The following is a 25,208-nucleotide window of genomic DNA, read 5'->3' on the forward strand; positions in this document are numbered from 1 at the left end:
TAGCCGTGACGGGTCTTTTCAATGTCAAAACTGGTTTAATAGCGCTTAAAACAAACTATTGTCTGATATTTAAATAGTTTATTTTTAAAAGATGATTTGCGTAATTTTTTTTTTATATTTATTTCCGCGAGTCGTAGGTCACGGCGAATTAAAATACAAATTATTCTATATTAACGAAATGTCGTATTATTATTTAAAACTGGCCGCTTATTCTATTAGTGATACGTTGTCTAATTACGCGTATTTAAACTTGCGTGCTTGTTGCTAGTTCGCCAGAAATTTGTCAGTAGTCCGTCTGTCGTCGTCATTTTGTTAAATTGCAGCCCGTAAATAACCAATTTCAGAATGGACAGCGCTTTGGCTTTGGAGATCGAGCAGGTCTCGCGTCAGAAGGCGCTGGAGGAGGAAGCGCTTCGCGGCGAGTCGGCTGTGCGGCAGTTCTACGCGGGAACCACAGCGCTGATCACTGGAGGGACGGGCTTCATCGGGAAACAACTCATAGAGAAGCTTCTAAGGTGATCGGTGGTGCCATAAACAACTCAACTCAAATTAGATTCGTAAAGTTGATATTCCGTGGACAAATAGTTTGTAATACTGGGAGTACAACCAAGCCACTGAGGACTTTTGTAAGCATTAAAAAGGACATATGATAGCGCTGATGGAATACCGAGGGGCATTGATTCTGTAACGGGATGGTACGTGGCAGAAACCTTCTCTAAAAGCGTACTGCCTATAGTCCCAATGAAATAGTGTCAATGTCTTGTGATAGCGGGTCTCAGACGTGTCGCGGTTTCCTTGGATTTTGTAAACACAGCGAACGATAGTTCACTTCAGTGCCTTTCTCGCTTCGGCACGAGTTTCTGTTTTGAGTCTGGATGAAGCCAGAAGTTTAATTAAAGCATTTAGTGTTCGGTGCCACTGAGTACTTGTACGCGTCTGGTGTGCTCTAAGGCCGAAGCAAGGTAATGGAAACAATCGGATATGTTTTTAAGAACACAAAAGTCTTTTAGTCCACAGATTTCTAGTTTTTTTGTTTCTGTATTCGATCTGTCGATTCGATTTTGATTTTTTTTTGTTTATTGCTTAGATGGATGGAAGAGATCATAGCCCATCTGGTGTTAAGTGGTTACTGGAGTCCATAGAAATTTACGACTTAAATGCACCACTCGCCACTGCTTCACGGCAAAAATACACAGAGTGGTGGTACCGAGCCGCGCGGACTCACAACAGGACCTACCACCAGTAAATACGCAAATTATAATTTTGCGGGTTTGATTTTTAATACTCGATGCTATTCGTTCACAGTGGAAGTCAATAGTGAACATTTGTTGAGTACGTATTTCATTAGGAAAATTGGTACCCACCTGAGATTCGAACACCGGTGCATCGCTACATACGAATGCACCGGACGTCTTATCCCTTAGGCCACGACGACTTATTCGATATCGATGGTTCGCGGTTATTGACCAACCTGATATCCAGCGCGAATAGCTAAAAACTCTGTAGAGTTTCTCAAGATCTCTTCAAAGATTCATCATCTCTAATTCTTCCACTGTCAGCCTCTTCAGAAACCAGCTCAACGCGTTGCCTGTTTCAGATCGTGCGATGTTAAGCGGATTTACATATTGATACGATCGAAAAAGGGACTGTCTATGGAAGAAAGGCTCCAGTTACAATTTAAAGATCCTGTTAGTACGTTTTTTTAATGAACCAAAGAATTATTTTTGTTACAGCGCCATCTATAGTGTATTGTAAAAACTGAACACTTGAAAACTGTCAATCGCCCACTGTTACCAAACTAGATGTCGCTGTAACACATTAACCCACAATCAGGATTAAACTAAGACAAAAATTCAATAATCTCAATACTTATCTTAATATATTAGCTGGTAGTGTGCGTTCTCATTATCAAACAGGTCGTGGTCCGTGGTTATTCACGGAAATAGCTCTGTCTCTGCAATCTTCAAGTATATTTAGAATGATTAAACAAAAAATCTTATTAAAATCTACACGCATCGATCGGATGGAAATAGATTAGTACTGCAAGAGAGCAACGTTGGCATCACGTCTATACCGAATATTAAGTGTAATAGCTCTGCGTACTGGACTGTCATTCATTAGTCCTAAAGTGAGGTTATATTAAGTGTATTAACTATGGGTTAAATCGCTTAATGTCACTATTAAATTCCCATTCAAACTAGGTTTCCTACTTCAGTGTTCAAACTCAACTTACTCAACTGACATTAGCAACCCGAAAGTGTTGTCAGCCTCCATTTTACAATACGCCCAAGTTACAGTTTTAACGTTCCACGACAGCTAAACGTATATAATTTTCGCGCTTTGACTTATTTAATCTGGATTAAAATGGAATACTTTTAATTCTCTTAATTTTGCCAGCATTACGCCAATTATCTAACCCTGCCCAGCATTAGGACGCCGACTCCAACGATACAGTTTGCTTTCCATTCCTTCGTAGTAGCAATATCTGTTCACTTCTTTTCCCGCGCAATTCGATGTTTGATGGATAAGACACTAAATGTAATACTAGAATTCTTTCTCGTGTCTTAAGGTGGGTGGCGGTAAATACCATATCATCACGACTATGGGCTTTTGTACCAAACCGACCGGCCATCGTTCTCGTTGAACCCGTCGCTTGCGACGAAGGTCTCGACGAGTAAATAAGCCCTCAGACACAGCCCACTGAGTTTCTCGCTAGATCTTCTCAGTGGTACGCGTTTTCGATCCGGTGGTAGATTCTGCGAATCACAACTCTTGCTAGGGTTTGTGTTAGCAACGTCGTCAGGTTTGAGCCCCGTGAGTTCACATAATAGTTAAGGTTACGCTGAAATAGCCGCTCAAGGCTATCAGCTTAGGTACGAAAAAAAGGAATCAAGCGTTGCATGGATGCCCATTTTCCCAGATATATAAATAAAATAAACCAACAAAGCTCCTATCGAATTAGTTCTATAAATTTAGGGCTATATTTTATTTCCTTCATCTTGGAAGCCGTTCTTGAGCATTTATTTATTGTTTAAGGTATACGACAATTTACGGTCTCAACAACCAGATTTCGCTCGGAAAGTGATACCGGTCGAAGGCGACATCTCAGAACTAGGCGTCGGCCTGAACGATGAAGACAGGATGAAGCTTGCGCAAGAGGTATTTTGAATTGGCCTAAACTTCCAAAGCTACATTACACACACTATTAATGAACGGATTCTTACTACAATTTTCGCTTGAGTACGGTATAAACAGTATTTTCAGAACACTTTAGTGAAAATGTGTTACTCTAGATTTCATATTTTTTTAAATTAATCATTGTATTTTCATTCAAATAATATTACTTTTCTAATTTCAAGATGTTGTCAACTATTGCACTGTAGATTGCACGTGGATTGTACCTATAATTGAGATGGCATCTGTTATGTACTTATTGTCTATTTGTCAATGTTTTAATTGATGATCACTTTGTTGGTGCAACATAAATAAATAAATAAACGTACTAGTTTTTACATTAGTCGGGGCTAGTGATGGAGTTCCAGTGGTAATAGCAAAAACCGAATTAGAAAGTGGGTAGACAGATTTTTCTGCTATAGTCGTATTTTTACACTGAAGTAGGAAACCTATGGAAATAAAACGTCAACAAAAAATTCGTGCCACTGTGACGTCATCTGGCCACAAAACATGGCGGTTTTAGTGCTGCCCAGAAGATTTTAATGTTAGTAGGTTTTATCGATAAACGTTCTTGGCTCATTTTATTTTAAATATTGTTGAGTGAATGTGTTTGTAGAATTTATACTTTAATAGGAAGTAAGTATATTGTTATGTAAAAAGATGATGTGATTTAAATATTATGTGAAATCTAAGACGAGTTCGTGCTTCAAATTTGCCAAGTAAACGATATGACGATTTTTAAAATTTGCTACACTGATTTTATAAAGTTGTCGTTTGCCGCAAAACATAAAGATATGGCGTAGTACAGTGCCATCTGCCCATTTCTAGCATGCTGAATGTTATCGTATTTTGAGTACATGTTTTTCTTAGACTATTACAATCTATTTTAATTGTTTTGCTGACTCTAAAGTCCGTAACACACTACCGCGGCGCACCTCAAGGAAGGTGCGCCGCACCATTTGAATCACTCTCACTTGAGAGTGATTCAAATTTTAAACTTATCAAGGGACCGCCTGATAAAAAAAAAACACCTGCAGAACATTTATTCATTAATTACAAACGTCATTCCTTGTGACTTCCTCTCTAAAATCACTTAATTATTAAATACTTAACGAATTTACAATAGTGTTTTACTCACTGCGGAATAAAACTATTTTATTTAAATAGTTCCGAAGAGATTTTGTCGGTAGCCTTTTTCCCGAAATATCTAAACAGAATGTCTAAATATGTTTTGATGACATATTTTAAAGAGGTGTTTATGATTAGTGTCCTGATCAATAGATTCCGACCGAAAAATGGTGTCCGATTTTTCGGATGAGGGCTCCATAATGAATTTAAATATATATAGATAATAGTTTTGGGGCATCGACTTTTTTGAGATCCTATAAAATATGTTTTAATTATTATTTTTGTATGTTTTAAGCATGATAAAATAAGAAATTTTATATAAGCAATCATATAAAATCGATATCAAAGTCAATAAATAATGTACAACCCAAAACAGACGGCCGAACTGACGTGACAATGACATTTGGTGCGCTAAGCATGGCGGATTTTCGGCCTCATTAGACGGAGACAGACATTTACGTATATTCATGTTTCATTTTATGTACGCACTGAAATACTGTTATATTGTTTTCCTGCGAGTTAAAGTGCTGAGTAAGAACGAGATAGATATATGTTTATGTGTGTGCCTTCAAAAGGGCTGCTATTTATATAAGCAATTGTACGTATAGAACAATATATCGTGTCCCTACTATATAGGTCTATGTATTTTTAGTTAGACGAAGCCAGCTGACAGTAGCTAATGTCAGTTTGTGAAATAATGTTGCTATATTTAAAGTAATAGTGATGCGTTCAGTTCTCGTTCAATCACATGAATGAACAATGAGTGTGAAGAGTTAATCATTTCAAACTATAAAAGAATATTATTTCTATTTTACAATAAAATTGTATTAAAGTGCTCCAATATATGTTACTAGTAGTATTTTTTTTTTTTTTTTTTTTTTTTATTGCCTAGATGGGTGGACGAGCTCACAGCCCACCTGATGTTAAGTAGTTACTGGAGCCCATAGACATCTACAACGTAGACGCGCCACCCACCTTGAGATACAAGTTCTAAAGTCTCAGTATAGTTACAACGGCTACCCCACCCTTCAAACCGAAACGCATTACTGCTTCACGGCAGAAATAAGCAGGGCGGTGGTACCTATCCGCGCGGACTCACAAGAGGTCCTACCACCAGTAATTACGCAAATTATAATTTTGCGGGTTTGATTTTTATTACACGATGTTATTCCTTCACCGTGGAAGTCAATCGTGAACATTTGTTGAGTACATATTTCATTAGAAAAATTGGTACCCGCCTGCGGGATTCGAACACCGGTGTATCGCTTCAACACGAATGCACCGGACGTCTTATCCTTTAGGCCACGACGACTTCAACCACGACCACTTCACTTATGTAACTACAATCAGTTTTTTATTTTCATTACCTGCCTATAATTGTTATATTTTATACATCTATAGTTTCAACTATATGATGTATTGAAAATAGAACAGTCTTACAAGTTTCGTCGCAATGTTTTCCTTAATGTTTAAAACACTCGGTGTTCGAGGCAATTTCATTAATTCAGGAGTTTTTTCAATCATTCACTTTGTCACAACGCTATTTTTATTTCATCAAAAACTGACAACACAGTAAACGTCAGTTGACTTCGTCTAATAAAAAATCCGACTATAAACATTGTAAAGTGACTTTTTGGCGGGAATGCGAGGAGTGAAATTGTGTGATAATTTGTTTTATTTTGTCTATTTAGTGTTTCTTCAGGTTTAATCGCGTAATGAGGGTATTAGTAACTGTTTAATATCTGTGAAAGTGCAAAAACGTGGGAAAATTAAACAAAGCCGCTGGAGGTAATTTCGAATTACGCTCTAATTACGTCTAACGTATTCTTTAAAAATTCCAGTGAAAAAAATCTTAGTAAATGACCACTATTTTACTGCGATTATATTTCATCCCAAATCATCTCATCTCATCTATATATTAATACGTGAAGCGAAAACTTTGTATTTCTTTTTACGAAAATTGCGCGGACGGAGGAGTATGAAATTTTCCACACTTATAGAGAATGTAGAGAAGAAGTACACAATGCTAATATTTTTTTAAAATAATGCATAAAAGATACATTAAATCAATAAAGAAAACATTACACACACTACATACCATGTATTTGACGCACACACGCATGCATACTATTTATTGTCAAACTTTTGTTCTTGACGTCTGTTATCAAAAAAGATTAAATATTGTTTGTCTTTGTTAATATTTTTTATAGTGTAGTCTTGGCGAAATTTGTGATTATAGAAGTATAAAATACAATCATAATAGTGTATAAACTTCCAATTCCAATTAATTATAGTCGAATTTCGACTACTGCGGGACCTCTAGTTTTATTTAATTTCATCCCAGTTGATCTCAAATTAATCATCTTCATTTCAATTTGTTTCATTCCACTCCATTTTATAATTTTTCATAAAAATAAATAAATAAATTAATTAAAATAAGACATGACTTAAAGGTCTTAGTTACCAGGTCATAAAATCCCATAAAAAAACATCGTAAAGTCAACCTACCCTTGAAGCTTGGCGCTCGCAACACTTCTCCTCCTGATCCAGACTTGGTGCCTTTAAAGCACACCTCCACGTGCAACTAAGCCCACTCACCGACTCTCAAGCACCGGTCACCGTCCTCGTCGAACTCGTCGATTACGACGAGGAATTCGTCGAGCGAACTGATCTATAGACAAGGTCTGACACAGCCCTACTAATTTTTTCGCCGGATCTTCTCAGTAGGTCGCGTTTCCGATCCGGTGGTAGACTCTGCGAAGCACTGCTCTTGCTAGGGCCAGTGTTACCAACGTCCACCGAGCCCCGTGAGCTTACTTACTCGCCCGGTGAATCTAGTATGACCCCTTGAGGTTACCAGAATAGATGAATTTTAAATGTGCGTTACAGGTGAATGTGGTATTCCACGTAGCCGCCACGACCAGGTTCGTAGAGCCACTGAAGAAGGCCACATTCATCAACGTCAGAGGAACCAGGGAGATCATGGAATTGGCCAAATGCTGCAAAAATCTAAGGTGTTTTTTCTTCTTCTTTTTGTTTAACGAATCTGGCCTCGTAAATTAAGGCTTAATTTGCTTCTGTTCTAAAACAAAAGTTTGTATCGAATGTAATGTCTAAATTTTGTGCTTCGATGGGTGAAAAGCTCACGATCCATCTGGTGTTAAGTGGTTACACCTCAACTTTTGTGGCTTTTGATTTTTGTTACACTATGTTACTCCTTTAACGCGGACGCCATTCTTGAATGTCTGTTAATGGCATAGATTGGTGGACGAGCTCAAAGCCCACCTGGTGTTAAGTGGTTACCGGAGCCCATAGACATCTACAACGTAAAAGCGGCGACCCACCTTGAGATATGAGTTCTAAGGTCTCAGTATAGTTACAATGGCTGCCCGTACCTACGTATTATGAAATCGGTTCGAGGTTGCAGGATTCCACCGGGCGTCTTATTCTTTAAGCCACGACGTCTTTGAAATCGATGCACACTAAATATCTGTTTCATTTTTCTTCTAGATGCTTCGTACACGTGTCAACTGCGTTCTTCAATGCAACGAAGACCAAAATAAATCACACCATCGAGGAGAAATTCTATGAAAGCCCTATTCCTCCGGAAGTCATGATACAACTCGCGGAGACAGTTGAAGAATGCAGACTCAACGCGATCACTGCTGAGTGAGTAGACGAGCCGAAGTGAACAGGCGTGTCACTTGGGTGGATGAGAGCTCTGGGACCGAGGGTCATGAGGGCATGTGCTGACAGCAGTAGTTTGAAATCGGCCATGTGTAATGAATTCCTGTTTTCAGTTTGATAAGGGACTGGCCCAACACGTACTGCTTCACGAAGGCCATAGCGGAGGATGTCGTGCGTACAATGGGCAAGGCTTTACCTGTGGCCATAGTGAGGCCACCCGCAGGCAAGTATTCAAGGGCTCTTCTTTCTGAAATAGTTAAATTCGAGACATATAAATACGAGGGCTGCACTAAATGTATCGGGAATGGAATATTTCCACTGTTCCTGTCATATTAAAATCTTTTTAATTGAAAACTCCTTGGTTTTAAAAATCGAATACCATTTATTTATTTAAAAAAAGATTCTCGGTCTTGTCACGAGGTTTTGTCAAACTTGTTTAGTCGTTGAGAAAATGGAATTGACTCGAGAAAGTTCAAGAGCGATGATTTATTATGACTTTCGAAGAGGTTTAACACAAAAACAGTGTGTTGACCGGATGATTTCTGCATTTGGTTATGAAGCCCCATCCAAAACCACAATTTATCGCTGATTTGCTGAGATTCAACGTGGACGTGTCAAGCTCAGTGATGATCCCCGTCAAGGTCGTCCAAAAACTGCAGTCACCCAAGAAAACGTTGATGCTGTGCGTAAGCTGATTGAGGAAGATCGACATGTGACATACCGCGAAATTCAGGCAACTTTAGACATTGGCATGAGTCAAATACAAATAATCTTGCATGAACAATTAGGTGTAAAAAAGTTTTTTTCCCGATGGATACCGCATTCGCTCTGTAAAGAGCAAAAAGCGGCTCGCGTTACTTGGTGCGTCAGAACTCTCGAAAGATTCCACGCAGGATCCTCAAATGCTGTATACAACATTGTATCAGGTGACGAATCCTGGATATACGCGTACGAACCCGAAACAAAAAACCAGTCACGAGTTTGGGTGTTCGAAAATGAATTAAAGCCAACAAAAATTGTTCGTTCACGGAGTGTTGCAAAAAAAGGTGGACACGTTTGCCTCCAAAACCGGCCATGTTACGACTATTCTTCTTGAGGGACAAAGAACGGTTAATGCAGAATGGTATGCTAGCATTTGTTTGCCACAGGTCGTTTCTGAACTCCGTAAAGAGAACTGCAACCGCCGCATCATCCTCCATCACGACAATGCGAGTTCTCACACCGCGCACAGAATAAAAGAGTTTTTAGAGAAAGAAAACATAGAATTATTAGACCATCCGCCGTACAGCCCCGACCTAAGCCCTAATGATTTCTATACTTTCCCTAAAATAAAGAATAAATTGTGTGGACAGAGATTTTCATCACCTGAAGAAGCTGTGGACGCCTACAAAACGGCCATTTTGGAGACCCCAACTTCCGAATGGAATGGTTGCTTCAATGATTGGTTCCATCGTATGGAAAAATGTGTCAAATTTCGCGGAGAATACTTCGAAAAGTAATAAATACATTTTTAAATAGTAATGTTGTGTCACTTCGTTAGTTCCCGAAATTTTCAGTGCCGCCTAGGTATGTAGTAGCTGGCCACATGTATAGTTTAACACCGGACCTCTTATGTGACGATCGAAGCAATCCATTATATTTTCCGTTTTCAGTTGCCTGCACGCTCAATGAACCCACACCTGGATGGCTGGATATGAGCTCGGTGATCGGTCCCAGCGGGGTAAGTTGTAACTGCCTAAATTAGCTGTTGCAGGTTGATGTGGATGGACGATTGACATCTCTTCTCTATCTCCGACGTGTCTAAACTTGGAAACTATTTCGTCATAATCATTAAAAGCCTCTTCCAAAGCACGCCACGCGAACTATACTGCGTGTATCATTACTTTACCTTGTTACTAGGCGTCCTACATTATGGCACTATTTACGGGTCCACGGTCTCCTCTCCGGAATTCGTCTACCCCAACGGCTCTTCGATAAATTAACCTAGAGAACATTAACAACTTGTTCCTTGATTGGACCTTAATTTATTATAGCATCAACCTATCACACTGGAGAGACGAGTCTCGCTGACCAAACAAAGTAGTTAAAACCACGAGAGCTATTTTGAATCTTGACTTCCAACTTTAATTGCTCTCAAGGCAGGAACAGTATTGTTTGACTGTCATTCCCGATCCTGCGGAAAGAATGGAAAGCAGTCGACGTCGCCCCAAACACGTCATTTCGGATCCTCCCGATCCACTAACGGTGCTTTTAGGTACCTCAAGCACCGGTCACCGTTCTCGACGAACCCGTCGCTTGCGACGAATGGCTCGACGAGTAAATTAACCCTCAGACACAGCCCACTGAGTTTCTCGCCGGATCTTCTCAGTGGGTCGCGTTTCCGATCCGGTGGTAGATTCTGCGAAGCACGGCTCTTGCTAGGGTTCGTGTTAGCAACGTCATCAGGTTTGAGCCCCGTGAGCTCACCTACTAGTTAAGGTTCCGCTGAAATAGCCTCTCAAGGCCATCAGCTTAGGTAGGAAAAAAAAAAATTTACTGATGGTGGCAGCTGGCTCACTGAGTCGGTTGTTGCCGAACGTCGTTGGTCCCGACATGGTGGTGCGCCGCCTCTATACGGGGGTGGTGCGGTCGATGGCACTGTACGGGGCTCCCGTGTGGTGCGATGCCCTGATCCGCGACAACGTCGCGGCGTTGCGTCCGCAGCTTGCGGTCAGGACGGTTCGCAGGTACCGCACCGTCTCATTCGAGGCGGCGTGCGTGCTCGCCGGGACGCCTCCCTGGGACCTGGAAGCGGAGGCGCTCGTTGTGGATTACGCGTGGCGATGTGATCTCCGCTCCAGGGGGGAGCCGCATCCCGGCGCGGCGGAAGTTCGAGCGCGGAAGCTTCAATCTTGGCGTGCTCGTGCTCGAGGCGTGCTCTCGCCGCCTGGCGGACCCCGCCTACGGGCGACGGACCGTCGAGGCGATCCACCCGGTCCTCTCGGACTGGGTGAATCGCGACCGAGGACGTCTCACCTTCCGAGCGATGCAGGTGCTCACAGGACACGGCTGTTTCGGTCGCTACCTGCACCTCGTAGGAGGGAGCCGACGCCGAAGTGCCACCACTGCAGTGGCTGCAACGAGGACACGACGGAGCACACGCTGGCGTACTGCCCCCCTTTCGCGGAGCAAAAATAGGACCGGACTTGTCGCTTCCGACCATAGTGGCTACGATGCTCGGCAGCGACGAGTCCTGGTAGGCGATGCTCGACTTCTGCGAGTCCACCATCTCGCGAAGGAGGCGGGGGAACAGGAGAGGGAGAGCTCTTCTTCCCTCTCGGCGCCGTGCCGCCGCCGCCGAGCCGGGGGTCGGAGGAGGGTGTTTGTCTAGCTCCGGCCCCTATGAGGAGGCAGTCTCCTCCCGGTGACGGTTACGGGGCGACCTAAGGGGGTTGAGGCTGCGCCGCACGCTACCGTCACTTTAGCGCGCTAGCACCAGGAGGACGGGACGACGCGTCGGCGGCTGCGGACTGTGATGCGGTTCGCATTTTCGTCGGCGGTGTTGTCGCCGAACATACTGTGGGAGAGCAACCCGGTCGGCGGTGTATCGCGTTCCGACCCAGCAGGCTGGTTCTAGCCCAGCGGGGTATCCCGGAACACCAGCGGCATCGCCCGGGCGGCCTGGTAGGGCCGCCGTACCGCGGAGACCGACGTCGTTGGTCGTCGACTCCCGTTCTCGGGGTGGCGCCGTGTGTCTGGATGTAGTGTTGACCGCGGGAAACCCCTTACTCTGACCGGGTTTTGACCCCCGACGGAGATCGGACGTCGGGTGTAAGAGTGCAGGGGAGTCGTTTAGCGGGTGGGCCCGAAAATTCTTGGGCCAGCGGACTGCTCCCAACACCTTGCAGATCGTTGAGTTCCACATACTCGTAGAATGTTCGGCCACGGCCCGAAAAAAAAAAGGAACTCTATTGTTATTCTCGTTAATAATTATGGCAATTAGATTCTTGCTTTGGCATTGTCGACAGCGTCAATTTTGTAAAAATCCTTAATATCTTAAGATATTTAAACACGATCTGCGCGACGGAGGGGGAGATCGGACTATCGTATATGGTTGGTGCTTCGTGAACTCCTCAGCACAGGAGGCACACATAGTGGTCCTTGGGCTTCAGGAAGCATTGAAATCCTGGCTGAATTTTCACCATTTTAATCATAAAATAAAAAAGAAATAAAAATATAAAATAAAAAAATAAAAATAAAAAAGCCTTTATTGCTGTTCTTATTTTTACAAACTATATCAAATTACTTAAACATGCCAAAACTTAAATACTAAGTTCCTTATGGAATTAAATTAAATATCGGCAAACGGTGGTTGTGGTATCGCAGCTTGTCCTTCGACAAAGGCCTCCTCTAAAGATTTCCACTATGTCCTGTCCTTTGCTGTACGCGTCCATGTAGTACCAGCTATTTTTATAATGTCGTCCTCCCATCTTTTAGTCTGTTTACCTCTATTCCTTTTACCATCTCGTGAATACCATTCAGTTATTAAACTGGTCCATTTCTCCTTTTTCTCTCTGATCATATGTCCAGACCATCGCCATTTTAGCTGTTTGTAAGTTGTGTATGCGTTCTTAAAGTTTGTCTTGCTCTTTATGTCTTTTAGTTTTATTCGGTCTTTTCTTTTTACGCCTATTGTACTTGGCTCTATTCCGTTTTGACAAATTTTTAATTTGTTTGATAGTTCTTCTGTCAACGCCCAAGTTTGACACCCGTACAGTAGGCATGGAAGAATACACATATTAAATACTTTTCTCTTTTGTTTTATAGGCATGTCTTTATTTTTCATTACTTCGCTTAGCGACCAGAACCGTTTCCAGGTATTAGCAATTCTTCTTTCTATTTCCTTTTGCATGCAGTCTTCTTGAGATATAAGTTGTCCAAGATATATATATTCTTGTACATATTCTATTACCTCGTCATTTATTTTTATTTCTATATTTGTAGAATTTGACATTATTTTAGTTTTTGTTAAGTTCATTGACAGGCCTGCTTTAATACTTTCATTCGATAGCTGTTGCAACATGCTTTCCAGAGTTTTTGGGCAATCCGAAAACAAAATAATGTCGTCTGCAAAGCGAAGATGACTTAGATTTTCCCCATTTATATTTAGTCCCTTTGTCCATTTTAGGTTCCTAAATATCATTTCAAGAACGGCTGAAAATAGTTTTGGTGATATAAGGTCTCCTTGGCGTACACCTCTTTTAATAGGGAATTCGTCTCCTGTCGATTCTAGCTTCACTCGAGCAGTGCTTTTTGTGTAGATATTTTTAAGTATTCTAATGTATTTTGTTTCGACGCCTTGTGCTTCAAGTGCGTTCCAAATAAAACTGTGTTCTAATGTGTCGAATGCTTTGTTAAAGTCAATGAACCCCAGGTAGTAAGTTTTGTTATATTCTTTAAATTTTTGTAGTATCTGTCTCAAAGCGTGAATGTGATCTATAGTTGAAAAATGTCTACGGAATCCAGCTTGTTCTTTGGGCTGATTTTCTTCAAGGGCATTTGTAATTCTAGAAAGTATAATTTTTGAAAAAACCTTGTAAATATTCGACATCAGGCTAATGGGCCTATAATTTCCTATGTCTCCTTTGTCGCCTTTTTTATGGAGCAATATAATTGTTGATTTAGTCCAATCATCGGGGATGTTTTCCGTGTTAAGTATTTCATTAAATATATCCGTAAGCTTTGGAGCAATCACTGGTAATGTAGTTTTTAGAAGCTCGTTTGTGATGAGATCTGCTCCAGGTGCTTTATCAAGTTTTTGTGTTTTAATTGCCTGCATTGTTTCAATAGTTAGTATTTTCGGTGTCTGCTCTGCGTCTGTTGGTATGTTGTATTCTTTTTGAGTTTGTTCAAATCTTTGGCTTGTGTACAAATGGCGGTAATTATCCGTAGCAATCTTTAGTATATCGAGTCTGTTACCTGTCGTTATACCATCCTTCTTCTTCATCCTTGGTATCCACTCTTTCTTGTGGTTTAGTTCCTTCCTTGCCTTTTTTATTCCTCCTGTTCTTTCTATAAATTTTTCTATTGTAGATAGTCTTTTTGTTTTCCTTTCTTTTCTAAGTTGTTCACTTATCTTTTTGCTTATTTCTGTAATTTTTTGGCGGATTTATTTACTTTTCTTCTGTTGTATAAGTTCTTTACGTTCTTGCAGCAAATGTTTAGTTATGAGTGATATTTCTTTCTTATTGTTTGTGTTGGTTTTTCTTGTTACAGTTTTTAGTTGGTTGATTAGTCCGTTGTATTTTTCTTCAGTTGATGTAAGTTCTTTTTCCCATGTCTGTCTTTCTTTAGTGATGTTTGGAGGTTTTCAAGAAGTAAATCTGTATTGCCTGTATATTCAATAGTGGTACACTTATTGTGAAATTTTCTTAGTTTCTTGGGACGTCTTCCTGTCAGTGTTACCCGAACCATTCTATGGTCTGTGTTGAAATTCAGATTGTTTATTATAGTTATGTTTTGGAAAAGTTTTTGATTGTTAGATAAAATGTAGTCGATTTCGTTCTTATAAAGCCCACTAGGCGAGATCCACGTCCATTTTTTCTGCGGTTTTTTTTATAAAGCTATTCAGAATGCTTAATTTGTTTTCAGTTGCAAAGTTTACTAATCTTGTGCCGTTTTTACTTCTGAAGCCAAATCCATATCTTCCTATGATGTATTCTTCTCCATTTTTCTGTGTTCCTATCTGACCATTGAAGTCGCCTATGACAATTTTATTTTTGTGAGCGCTTTCCATAGTATTTTGAAGATCATTATAGAAGTTTTCTATTTTTATTACATCTTCCTTTTTGTCCGATTCAGTTGGAGAATATGCCTGAATAATCGACCATTCTTCATCTTTTCCTTTTATAGATAGTTTGATATTAAGGATTGCAATACGTTCTGAGATTCCGAGATTCCTCTGAGCTCCTCTATATTGTCTGCAAGATTTTTCCTGACCATGAATCCAACTCCATATAGTCCAGGCGTCTCGCCTATATAGTGCAATATGTAGTTTCCTCGATCTTGTATGCCCTCACCAAACCGTCTCATTTCACTAATCCCAATTTATTTCTTTTACTGCCAGTTCAAATTCTTTAAGTTTTTCTGATGTTCTTAGTGATCGACAGTTGATGGTTGCTATGTGAATATGTTTTGCCTTTATTTCTCTTCTCTTTTCCGTATCTATGATATTCATATCTGAGTGGTTTGAGGTATTTTTATCCATCTTTAGAGGGTCTAGTAAATTCATCATTTTCCCCCACGAGGACCAGTCGGCTTGGGGGAGAGTGTTTTATATTTGTTAATTTGTTTTTTTGGTTCAGTGTTTGATTTAGTTTCCGTTCGCCGATAACTGATTGCTATTTTTTATCTGTTAGGTAGGTTGTAAGGGAGTTGGACCGATTCCTCATCAAGTCAAATGCATTCGTTCGGTTGTTCCTCGAAAAGGAGGCAGTTTGTTTTTTCTTTGGCTGTACATTAGTTAGCGGAGAAACTGAAAGTTCCCTTTTTCTATTTTCCTTGGCTTTTGTACCTTCCTTGACTATGAGTTTATCGAATTTTAAGTAGGCGATATTCCCTTTGTTTCGTTCTTCTATCAGTTGTGGTAATAATGCCTTCCTCTTTTCTAGAATTTCTTTAGAGAAGTCCTCCGCGACAAATAGTTCCTTAGATTTTTTTCTATTTTTCAAAACTTCGTTCTTTTTCCATCCACAAGTGAAGGACAAAAGTACAGGTCTCGGTTTGTCGCCTTTGTTTGGTTTTCCAATGCGATAGATTTTATTTATATCGTAATCCTCTAAGACTAAATTTAATTCCTTTTGGAATTTATTTTTCGCATTTGCTATAAGTTCTCTTGTAGATTTTTCCCCTTCTTTCAAACCATATATTATAATGTTGTTGCCTTTCTTATCTCTTTCTAAAAACTCTATCTTCTTTTCCAAGTTTTCAACTTTAAATATTAGCTTTTTGTTTTCCTCTAAGACGAGTTTTAGTTTTTCGTCTATTCTATCCATTATTGTATTGGATATAGAAACGGCTTGGTTCTGCATTTCGATTTTCATTTTTTCAAAAAGAAGTTGAAATTGTTCATCAATTTTTCTGCGTATGATAGAACGTAATTTAGTAGTAATTGGTAGGGATTAGGATATTCACGATGGCAACACTAAACTTTACTGGTAGCCGTCAATGTCAGTTGTCACGTCACTTTGTTTGACAGATCAATAGTGCCAACATTTAGGCTTTCCGTTTCCGGTGCTGGTCTCGTAAACATCATATAGTATGGTTGCTCCGAAAATAACCACAAAATTAAATATAAAGAACCTAATTTTTCACAATCACATCGTTTCTAAGTGTTAAACTAAGTGACACAGAGTGTTGGAAGTCATCTTCGCGGTCTAAATACTGGAATTCACATCATTTTGAGAAGAAAACCGAAGTAATTTTGAGGTTGGAATTTGATCTCAAGAAATTCATTCGATTTTAATCATAAAGACTGTTAAATTTTGGAAGTACCTGAGAAGCCACCTCCTGCTTTGTTTGATTTTCACATATTTCACTTTAGGTAATAAATTATCCCGCCAAAATCCTTGATAGTTTTTTAAGTGATTTTATGACCTGGTAACTAAGACCTTTAGGTCAAGTCTTAATGTAATATTATTGATTTTTTTTAAATATGACATTATGAAATGAAATGAAATTGTTTTTTTTTAACACATTTAAACCTAAAGAAAAACTAAATAGACAAAATAAAACAAATCACACAACTTCACTCCTCGCGTTCCCGCCAAAAAGTCTCTCCACAGTTAATGCAGCGTGTTGGATGCTTGGGTTTCTTCAATAAAACTTCCACAATCGATTTTGTGCTTGTATTTCCTATAAACAGGTTTTTGTGAATTTTTCGCTGCGAACAAGTTAGCTTGGCACGGCCATTTTTGAAGTGTGTTTTAAAATTGTGTCGATGAACATAAATAAAATTTCAATATTGCTCAGTATAATTTCGTAGGCGTTAACACTTTTTTTTTCAGATTCTTTTAAGCGCAAGCCTTGGCGTGACGCATGTGGTTTTAATGGGTGACATAATGATAGCGCTAGCTCCTGTGGACTACGTCAACAACACTGTATTGGCGACAGCGTGGGAAACCGATAAACGTTTTATAAATAATGAAAAAGAGTCTAAGATTTACAATATAAGCAACTCCAGATGCACACTTGAGAAAAGTAGGTTTACACATAATAATATAATTTTATTTATTTCGTGACTCAAATCATCAATCAAACTTTTGTTTGCTATCCTGAAAATTACGGACTAAATCGGATATTTCGAGACTGCGATCTGTCCTCTTGCAATTAAATGACATTTAATAATAATAATAATAATAAATATTTACTAACAATCACACCACGTTGACTGGTCCCGTGATAAGTTCGTAAAGAACTTGTGTTACAGGTACCGGATAACGGATATAAATGTAAGATTTTTATTATACACATACATAATATATTTAATAGACATCCATAACCCTGGAAAAGACATTTATATTTATTATACAAATATCTTCCCTTGGCGGGATTCGAACCCGCGACCCCCTTGTGTAATGACCATGTCACTTACCACCACACCAGACGGCCGTTTAATGATTTTAGAATGTTTCTAAAATTTAAGTACTTAGCTTAAGTTACTCCTTATTACATAAGCTATCTGCCAGTAAAAGTCCCGTCAAAATCGGTCCAACCGTTCCAAGCCTGAATAAACCGACAAAAATTGTAAAAATTGTTATTGCCGATCACGCATAAGCCAGTTATTATTATTATTATTTTTATTGCCGTAAGGCAGACGAGCATACGGCCCACCTGATGGTGAGTGGTTACCGTCGCTCATGGACGTCAGCAATGCCAGGGGTAGAGCCAAGCCGCTGCCCCCCGTTTAATACTCTCCATAAGCCTCGTTTGAAGAAGGACATGTCATAGCGCTCGGGAAACACCGTGGAGGGGAGCTCATTCCATAGCCGGATGGTGCGTGGCAATAAAGATCTCTGGAAACGCACTGTGGATGAACGTAGTGGCTCCAGGTAGTATGCATGAACTCTACTCCGGTGGCGGGCGGTGCGATGGTAAAAGCGAAATGTCGGTATCATCTCGAACAATGACAAAATCTTGATTACTGGTGGTAGGACCTCTTGTGAGTCCGCGCGGGTGGGTACCACCACCCTTTTTTTTTCGGGTAGAGGGCCGAACCTCCTACGAGGGGACCTCAAAAGGGGCGCAAAAGGGGCGCGCGGGGTATGTGAGACTCTACGATCTGCATGGTGTTGTGAGCAGACCGCGGGCCCAAGGATTTTAGGGCCCACCCACTAAACGACTCCCCTGCACTCTTACACCCGACGTTCGATCCTCTCCGAGGCCAGAACCCGGATGAGGTAGGGGGTTTGCCGCGGTAAACACTACAACCAGACGGCGCGGCTCACCCCAAGGACGCCCAGCCGACGGAGCCTTCGAGGCGAATCGAAGGCTCTGAAACGTCGGCCGTCTCGGTACGGCAGCCCGTCGGGCCGCCCAGACGGTGCCGCTGGTGTCCCGGAATACCCCGCTGGACCAGAACCAGCCTGCCGGGTCGGGACGCGATACACCGTCGACCGGTCGCTCTATTCACTCCACGGCAGCGCGCTAGAGTGCTGGTAGCGCGCCGCGCGGTCTCACCCCCTCAGGTCGCCCCTTGACCTTCACCGGGGGGAGGCCGCTACCTACAGGGGCCGGGACGTACGGGCGTACTCCCGCCTCCGGCCCCCGGCTCGAGCATCGCCTTCCAGGACTCGTCGCTGCCGAGCATCGTAACCACGACGCGCGGCAGCGAGAGGTCCTCTCCTATGACCGCGACGAGGGCGGCGCGTTGCTCGTCGAATCCAGAGCAACGCGCCAGTGTGTGTTCCGCTGTGTCTTCCTCGTCGCGGTCCACGCAGTGGTGACACTGCGCCGTCGGTTCCCTTCCGGCTATTTTGAAAAGGTACCGGCCAAAACAACCATGGCCGGTCAACATTCGCGTCAGCCGGAAGGTGAGGCATCCGCGGTCGCGGCCCACCCAGTCCGCGAGAAACGGGCGGACCGCCTCGACGGTACGGAGGCCGGCCGACGGGTCCGCCAAGTGGCGAGACCACGCCTCCAGCACGGACCGCCGAGATTGGAGCCTCCGCGCTTGAACTACTCCTTCGCCGGGGCGGCCTTCCCCCCTAGAGCGGAGGTCGCTACGCCACCTGTAATCGGCAGCGAGCGCCTCCGCCTCCAGGTCCCAGGGTGGCGCCCCGGCGAGCAAGCACGCCGCCTCGAAGGGGAGACGGTGCGGTATCCTCGGATGGCCCTGACCGCGATCGCGCGCTGCGGACGTCGCAGCGCGGCGACGTTCTTGCGGGTCAGGGCCTGGCACCATACCGGAGCACCGTATAGTGCCATCGACCGCACCACCCCCATGTATAGGCGGGGCGCCGCCTCATCGGGACCCCTGACGTTAGGAAGAAGCCGGCTCAAAGAGCCGGCCGTCGCGATCAGCCGAGGGCCCAATTTCTTAAACTGAGCGCGGAAGCTCCAACGACCATCCAGTTCGAGGCCGTGGTACTTGAGACCGGTCACCCCGACCCCGATGCGAACGCCTCCAATCACGAGGTGGGCATCCGCAGGCGGCACCCGTCTCGGCCCGTGAAATAACAGGGCCTGCGTTTTTTCGAGCGCCACCTCGAGCCCCAACCGTCGGATCCTTGCGACGACGTTTGCCACACCTGCGCAAGCCAGACGGGCAGACTCCCGGTAGTCCCTCCCCGGGGCTACGACCAGCGTGTCGTCAGCATAGCAGACGACACTTAGCCCGGGGAGGGAACCCCATAGGGCGCCCCGCAGGAGGGTACCACCACCCTGCCTATTTCTGCCGTGAAGCAGTAATGCGTTTCGGTTTGAAGGGTGGGGTAGCCGTTGTAACTATACTTGAGACCTTAGAACTTATATTTCGAGATGGGTAGCGCATTTACGTTGTGGATGTCTATGGGCTCCAGTAACCACGTAACACCAGGTGGGCTGTGAGCTCGTCCACACATCTAAGCAATAAAAAAATAAATCCTCAGAGCACTCCCCATGGAACATACGGGACAGAATACAGAGGGAACCAATGTCCCTCCGCAGACCCAGAGGTTCCAAACGATCCGTAAGAATGGGATTATCGACAATGCGAGCGGCTCTTTTCTGTATGGAGTCAAATGGAAGTAGCTGGTATTTGGGAGCCCCAGCCCAGAGGTGGGAGGCAGTACTCCACGCGAGGCCGGACTTGTGCTTTGTAAAGCAAAAGTCTTTGTCCAGGCATGAAGTACCGCTTCGCTCTATTGAGGACTCCCAGCATTTTTGACGCCAACTTGACTTTGCCCTCCAAATGACTCCGAAATTGGACATGGCTCGAAATGTCGACCCCAAGTATCCCAATACTCTTGGAAGGTTGTAGAGATATACTCCTTGGAATTGCGGCGCCATGACAAAGGGGTCCTTCTTCGCAGTGAACGCGCAAACCTGTCTTCAACGGGTTGAATTGAACCAAATTCAATTCACCCCACTCGGAGGCTCGCCCCAGAGAGTTCTCCACTTCAGACACAAGTTTTAATCGTCTCTCTTGCACTACGCTCCGTGAGAGACTCTGATGGCCGATATATCGCGCATCCCCCGTGCTGTCATCCGCATAGAAATGCATGCCATCAATAGACAGCATGTCATTGATATACAAGATGAAAAGCGTAGGGGAGAGCACCGAACCTTGTGGAACGCCAGCGTTAATGGTCATGGTATCAGAGCATTCACCGTCTAGAATGACCGTGATGCTCCGCCCATCCAAAAAGCTAGCGATCCACTTGCAGAGCCCCTCGGGGATTCCGTAAGCTGGTAGCTTCGACAGAAGTGCCCTATGCCAGACCCTGTCAAGGGCCTTCGCGATATCAAGGCTCACAGCGAGAGCCTCGCCCTTGCTCTCCAAGGCTTCAGCCCACCTGTGCGTAAGGTATACAAGAAGATCGCAAGCTGAGCGACCGTGACGGAAGCCGTACTGTCGGTCGTTGATCAGCTGGCGATCCTCTAGATACTTCAGGAGTTGTATGTTTATTATTAGCTCCTTCACCTTGGAAAGCAAGGAAGTTATCGCGATAGGCCTATGACTCGATGGGTCCGACCGGTCACCCTTCTTGGGGATAGGGTAGACATAGGCAGTCTTCCATGAAGACGGAACCCTGTTAGTACTATACGAGAGGCGATACAAACGCGTTAGCGCAGGTGTCAACTCAGGGGCGCACGTTTTCAAAACCACTGCAGGAATGTAGTCCGGCCCACTCGACTTATGGACGTCCAGGGCCCGGAGCTCCCGCCTGACTGCACACTGTGTAAAGCAGATCTCCGGCAAAAAACTATCACACTGGAGTATGTTCGGTGGTGTGGCACCCCCGTCATCCATAGTCGAGTTCGAGGCGAAGAGTTTGACCAGAAGGTCAACCTTCTCTTTTGCACTATGGGCCAGACTGTCATTGGACTTGCGTAGTGGTGGGAGACTAGACCTGCAGAAGCTACCTTCTGCAGCCTTAGCGAGTGACCAGAAAGCACGGCTCCCGGCAGGATAGCTCTTCAGTCGCTCGCCAATTCTGGCAACGTGCTCCGACTTCGCCTTGGCAATAGCCCTCTTAAAGGACCTAGAAGCGGCGTTAAATTTCCGCCTTTCCGCTGAGGTATTAGGATCCCGACGTCTCCTGGCATCATTCCATGTCGCGTATGCGGACCGCTTGAGGCGTGCAGCGTCCCGACTGGCATTATTATAACAGGGTCCACTGCGACCCCCGACGGGTACCTTGGAAGAAGGAAAAATTCCATCCCCCGAAGCACCACGTTTTTAAGTCGGTCCGCACAGACGTCAGGATCACCAGAGGAAAAGTAGAGCCGCCCCCATGGGTAGGATGCGTAAAATTCACGCAATCCATCCCAATCCTGCTGACATATACCGCCAAACTCTTCGAAACCCGGTCGTCGTTCGACGACCAAGACGAGAGATTGGTATCGCAGCACGGATAAGGCAGTGATCAGACGATCCAAGTGGAGCGTCAACCACCACACTGTATCCGGCCGGATCGGGGTCAGCAGAAGGTCCAACAGAGAGGGCTCGTGCCCCTCAATATCTGGGACACGGGTGGGCTGTGTCACCAGCTGAGTGAGGCCGTAAGACAAGGCGAAATCGTAGGCAGTCCGACCCGGGAGGTCAGTGGTCCTGGACCCCAACCACTCTTGGTGATGAGCGTTAAAGTCTCCAAGGACCACCACCTCCGCAGATGGGTACTGCTCAAGCACGCGGTTAGTCCCCTCTTACACATGCTCTATCAGAGCTGACCCTGCAGCACTGCTGTGGGACCTGTACAGGCACGCGTAGACTCGGATACAACCCCCATCATCTACGCGCAGCCACAAGAGGGACAGGTCCCGTTGTTCGAGGCCACGAAGACGGCGACAACAGACATCAGCCCGGACGAATACGCACATCCCGGCCTTACGTAAGAAGTTGTGCTCCAATACGTAGCCGGGGTATTCAGGTACGAGGTTACCGTCGACGCCCTAGACACGTCCTTACGGATCTATCAGATTCAATAACTCTTGCATTAGACGCCTTCAGCTCTAACACTAGGAGCAGGCCTAGGGATCCCGGTAACCGTACCGTCGAACTCGGCAAAGAGTTCGACGTGCAACCTAACCCATGCATCAGCCCGCTGAGTTTCTCGCCGGATCTTCTCAGCGGGTCCCGGTTCCGATCCGGTAGTAGATTCATTCGCGAAGCAGCTGCTTTTGAGTTGTTAGGTTTCCTTTGAAGGCGCCAAGGCAGCTGTTAGTAAATTCCACCCCTCCTGGCTGAGCCCTTACTTGCCCACCTGTTCTGGTGAAACCGGAAAGGCCTCCGGGCCATCAGTAATCCCCCATACATAAAAAAAGATATAGGAGATAGATATATATATATATTTTTTAAATTTAATATAGAGGGATACGAAAGGTGATATCCTAGTTGTACCATGGACGGAAGATGGATGGGGTCTTTCTAACTAAAAGCCGCCTCTGACTGACATTTTGAAGTCTTCGTAGCCTAAAGGATAATACGTCCGATGCATTCGTATCTAACGATGCACCTGTTTTTAAATCCCGCATGCGGGTACCAATTTTTCTAATGAAATACTTAACAAATGTTCACGATTGACTTCCTCGTAATTGTGTACTAAAAATAAAAATTACATTATGAGTCCGCACGGGTAGGTACCACCACCCTGCCTATTTCTGCCGTGAAGTAGTAATGCGTTTCGGTCTCAAGGGTGGCACAGGCGTTGTAATGTAAAAAACGGAGACCATAGAACTCATATCAGGTGGGTGGCGGCATTTACGTGGTAGAACGTCTATGGGTTCCGGTAACCACACCAGGTGGACAGTGAGCTCGTCCACCCAGCAAAGCAATAACTAAATAAAACAACAAAGCTATCTTTTTTTAGATCTTTTGTGCAATGTCCTGCATCATCCTAACACAAAACAGTACAGTACGCCGAAAGCGGTTTGGTACTGTTATGGTTTTGAGACCAGTAGCGATGTTGTATTCTGGTTGTTAACATGGCTGCTGCATTACATACCTGCGTATGTAGCCGACTTCGTGTTTAATGTGACCTCCATGAAGCGACCTGAAGGCATAAAGACGTATGTATTAACTTGTATAGACATAAAACACTAAAAGTTAAATGCTGGGGTAAAATAATCAAAGAATAGAACAAACAAAAGTTTTGATATTGGATAAAAAAGTGTCATTTTTATTAGATTCAAATACGTCGTCTCGCGCGCGCTATGCTGGAAATTGTTTAATGATCTACTATTATCTGAGTCTATTTCGTGCCTCAAGATACAAGTATTTTATAAGTATTCGTCTTCACGAAAAGTATCCATCAAGTCTACTTCGACAAAGCGGCGCGACACCGAAAACCCTCTTATCGTGGCCGCCGCTAATTACTTATCCGACTGCGATGGGGCAACGGAAAGCCGCCGTCGCCCGAAACATGTCTCACGGATTCAATCTCGGTGCTTTTAGGCCTCTCAAGCACCGGTCACCGTCCTCGTCGAACTCGTCGACTACGACGAAGAATTTACAAGCGAACTAACCCTACACAGCCCACTGAGTTTCTCGCCGGATCTTCTCAGCAGGTCGCAATTCCAATCCGGTGGTAGATTCGGCAAAGCACTGCTCTTGCTAGGGCCAGTCTTAGTAAATTCTATTAGGTTGAGCCCGTGAGCTCACGCACCCGTCCGAGCGTAGCTGTAATAGCCTTTTAGGCTACCAGTGAATAGGTAGGAAAAAAAAAACAAAAAAAAAAATCGTCAACTGGAGCTGGGACGTAATTTGGTCTACCAATTTGTCAACATTTAATAATCTAAAAATATTCTAATTGCACAGCCTAGTGTATAAGGAGCCTGACATTCACGTGACAAGCGACTCGATAGTGTCAGCGTGTAATGGAAAAAAACCCACGCAAAATCTATAAAATATGTGTAATAACTAGTGTTAAGGCGCATTAACAAAGCCCTGGTGAATTTCACATAAAACATGCATATTTTTATTGTATCACGTCTCTTGTTATTACAGATTCGTTAAAATGTATGAAAAGATATACAAAATGTCTTTGTTGTACGGCTATTTCCTGAGGAACCAGTGGAATTTTGTCGATGACAACACCGTGGCCATGTTGAACCAAATGTCAAAAACTGACAGGATATTGTTCAATTTTGACATTTCGAAGATCGATTGGCCGCACTATATGCTGATCTGGGGCATCGGCTTGAGAAAGTTCATTATTAAAGACGGTCTCAAAGACAGCGAGTATGGAATGAAGAAACAGAGATGGCTGAAGATAGCTCACATTAGTTTTTATACGCTGTTCTTTGGAGTCGTATTTTCTTTGTTATATCTCGCCTGTAGAATTTTTATGTATGTAGTTTGAATACGAGCGCCGCTCAAACACTTACGATATAACAATTGCATTTGAATTTGTAGGTTTTATATGTTGCATTAATATGTACTTTGTAAATTCGATGTGATAGAAAACTCATAAAAGATTGTCAATTAAAATGTTTTTTTTTTCAATGCGTCCCTCCACTACCTCATATTCAAATCGTTTTGC

At 43.5% G+C, this 25,208-nt stretch overlaps 1 protein-coding gene across 1 annotated transcript; it reads left to right on the forward strand.

Annotated features, from left to right (window-relative positions):
* On the forward strand, positions 1-25,153 carry LOC149500252 (fatty acyl-CoA reductase wat-like). The gene is made up of 10 exons (XM_089737431.1): positions 1-515; positions 1,598-1,688; positions 3,037-3,159; positions 7,192-7,316; positions 7,813-7,971; positions 8,103-8,212; positions 9,642-9,709; positions 17,034-17,226; positions 23,538-23,736; positions 24,674-25,153. The coding sequence occupies exons 1-10, from the start codon at positions 346-348 to the stop codon at positions 25,026-25,028; spliced, it is 1,593 nt and encodes a 530-aa protein (XP_089593557.1). The 5' UTR covers positions 1-345; the 3' UTR covers positions 25,029-25,153.
* Positions 25,154-25,208: the final 55 nt, after the last annotated feature.

Source organism: Bombyx mandarina, chromosome 23, assembly GCF_030267445.1.
Source record: "Bombyx mandarina strain Sakado chromosome 23, ASM3026744v2".
Classification (NCBI taxonomy): Eukaryota; Metazoa; Arthropoda; class Insecta; order Lepidoptera; family Bombycidae; genus Bombyx; species Bombyx mandarina.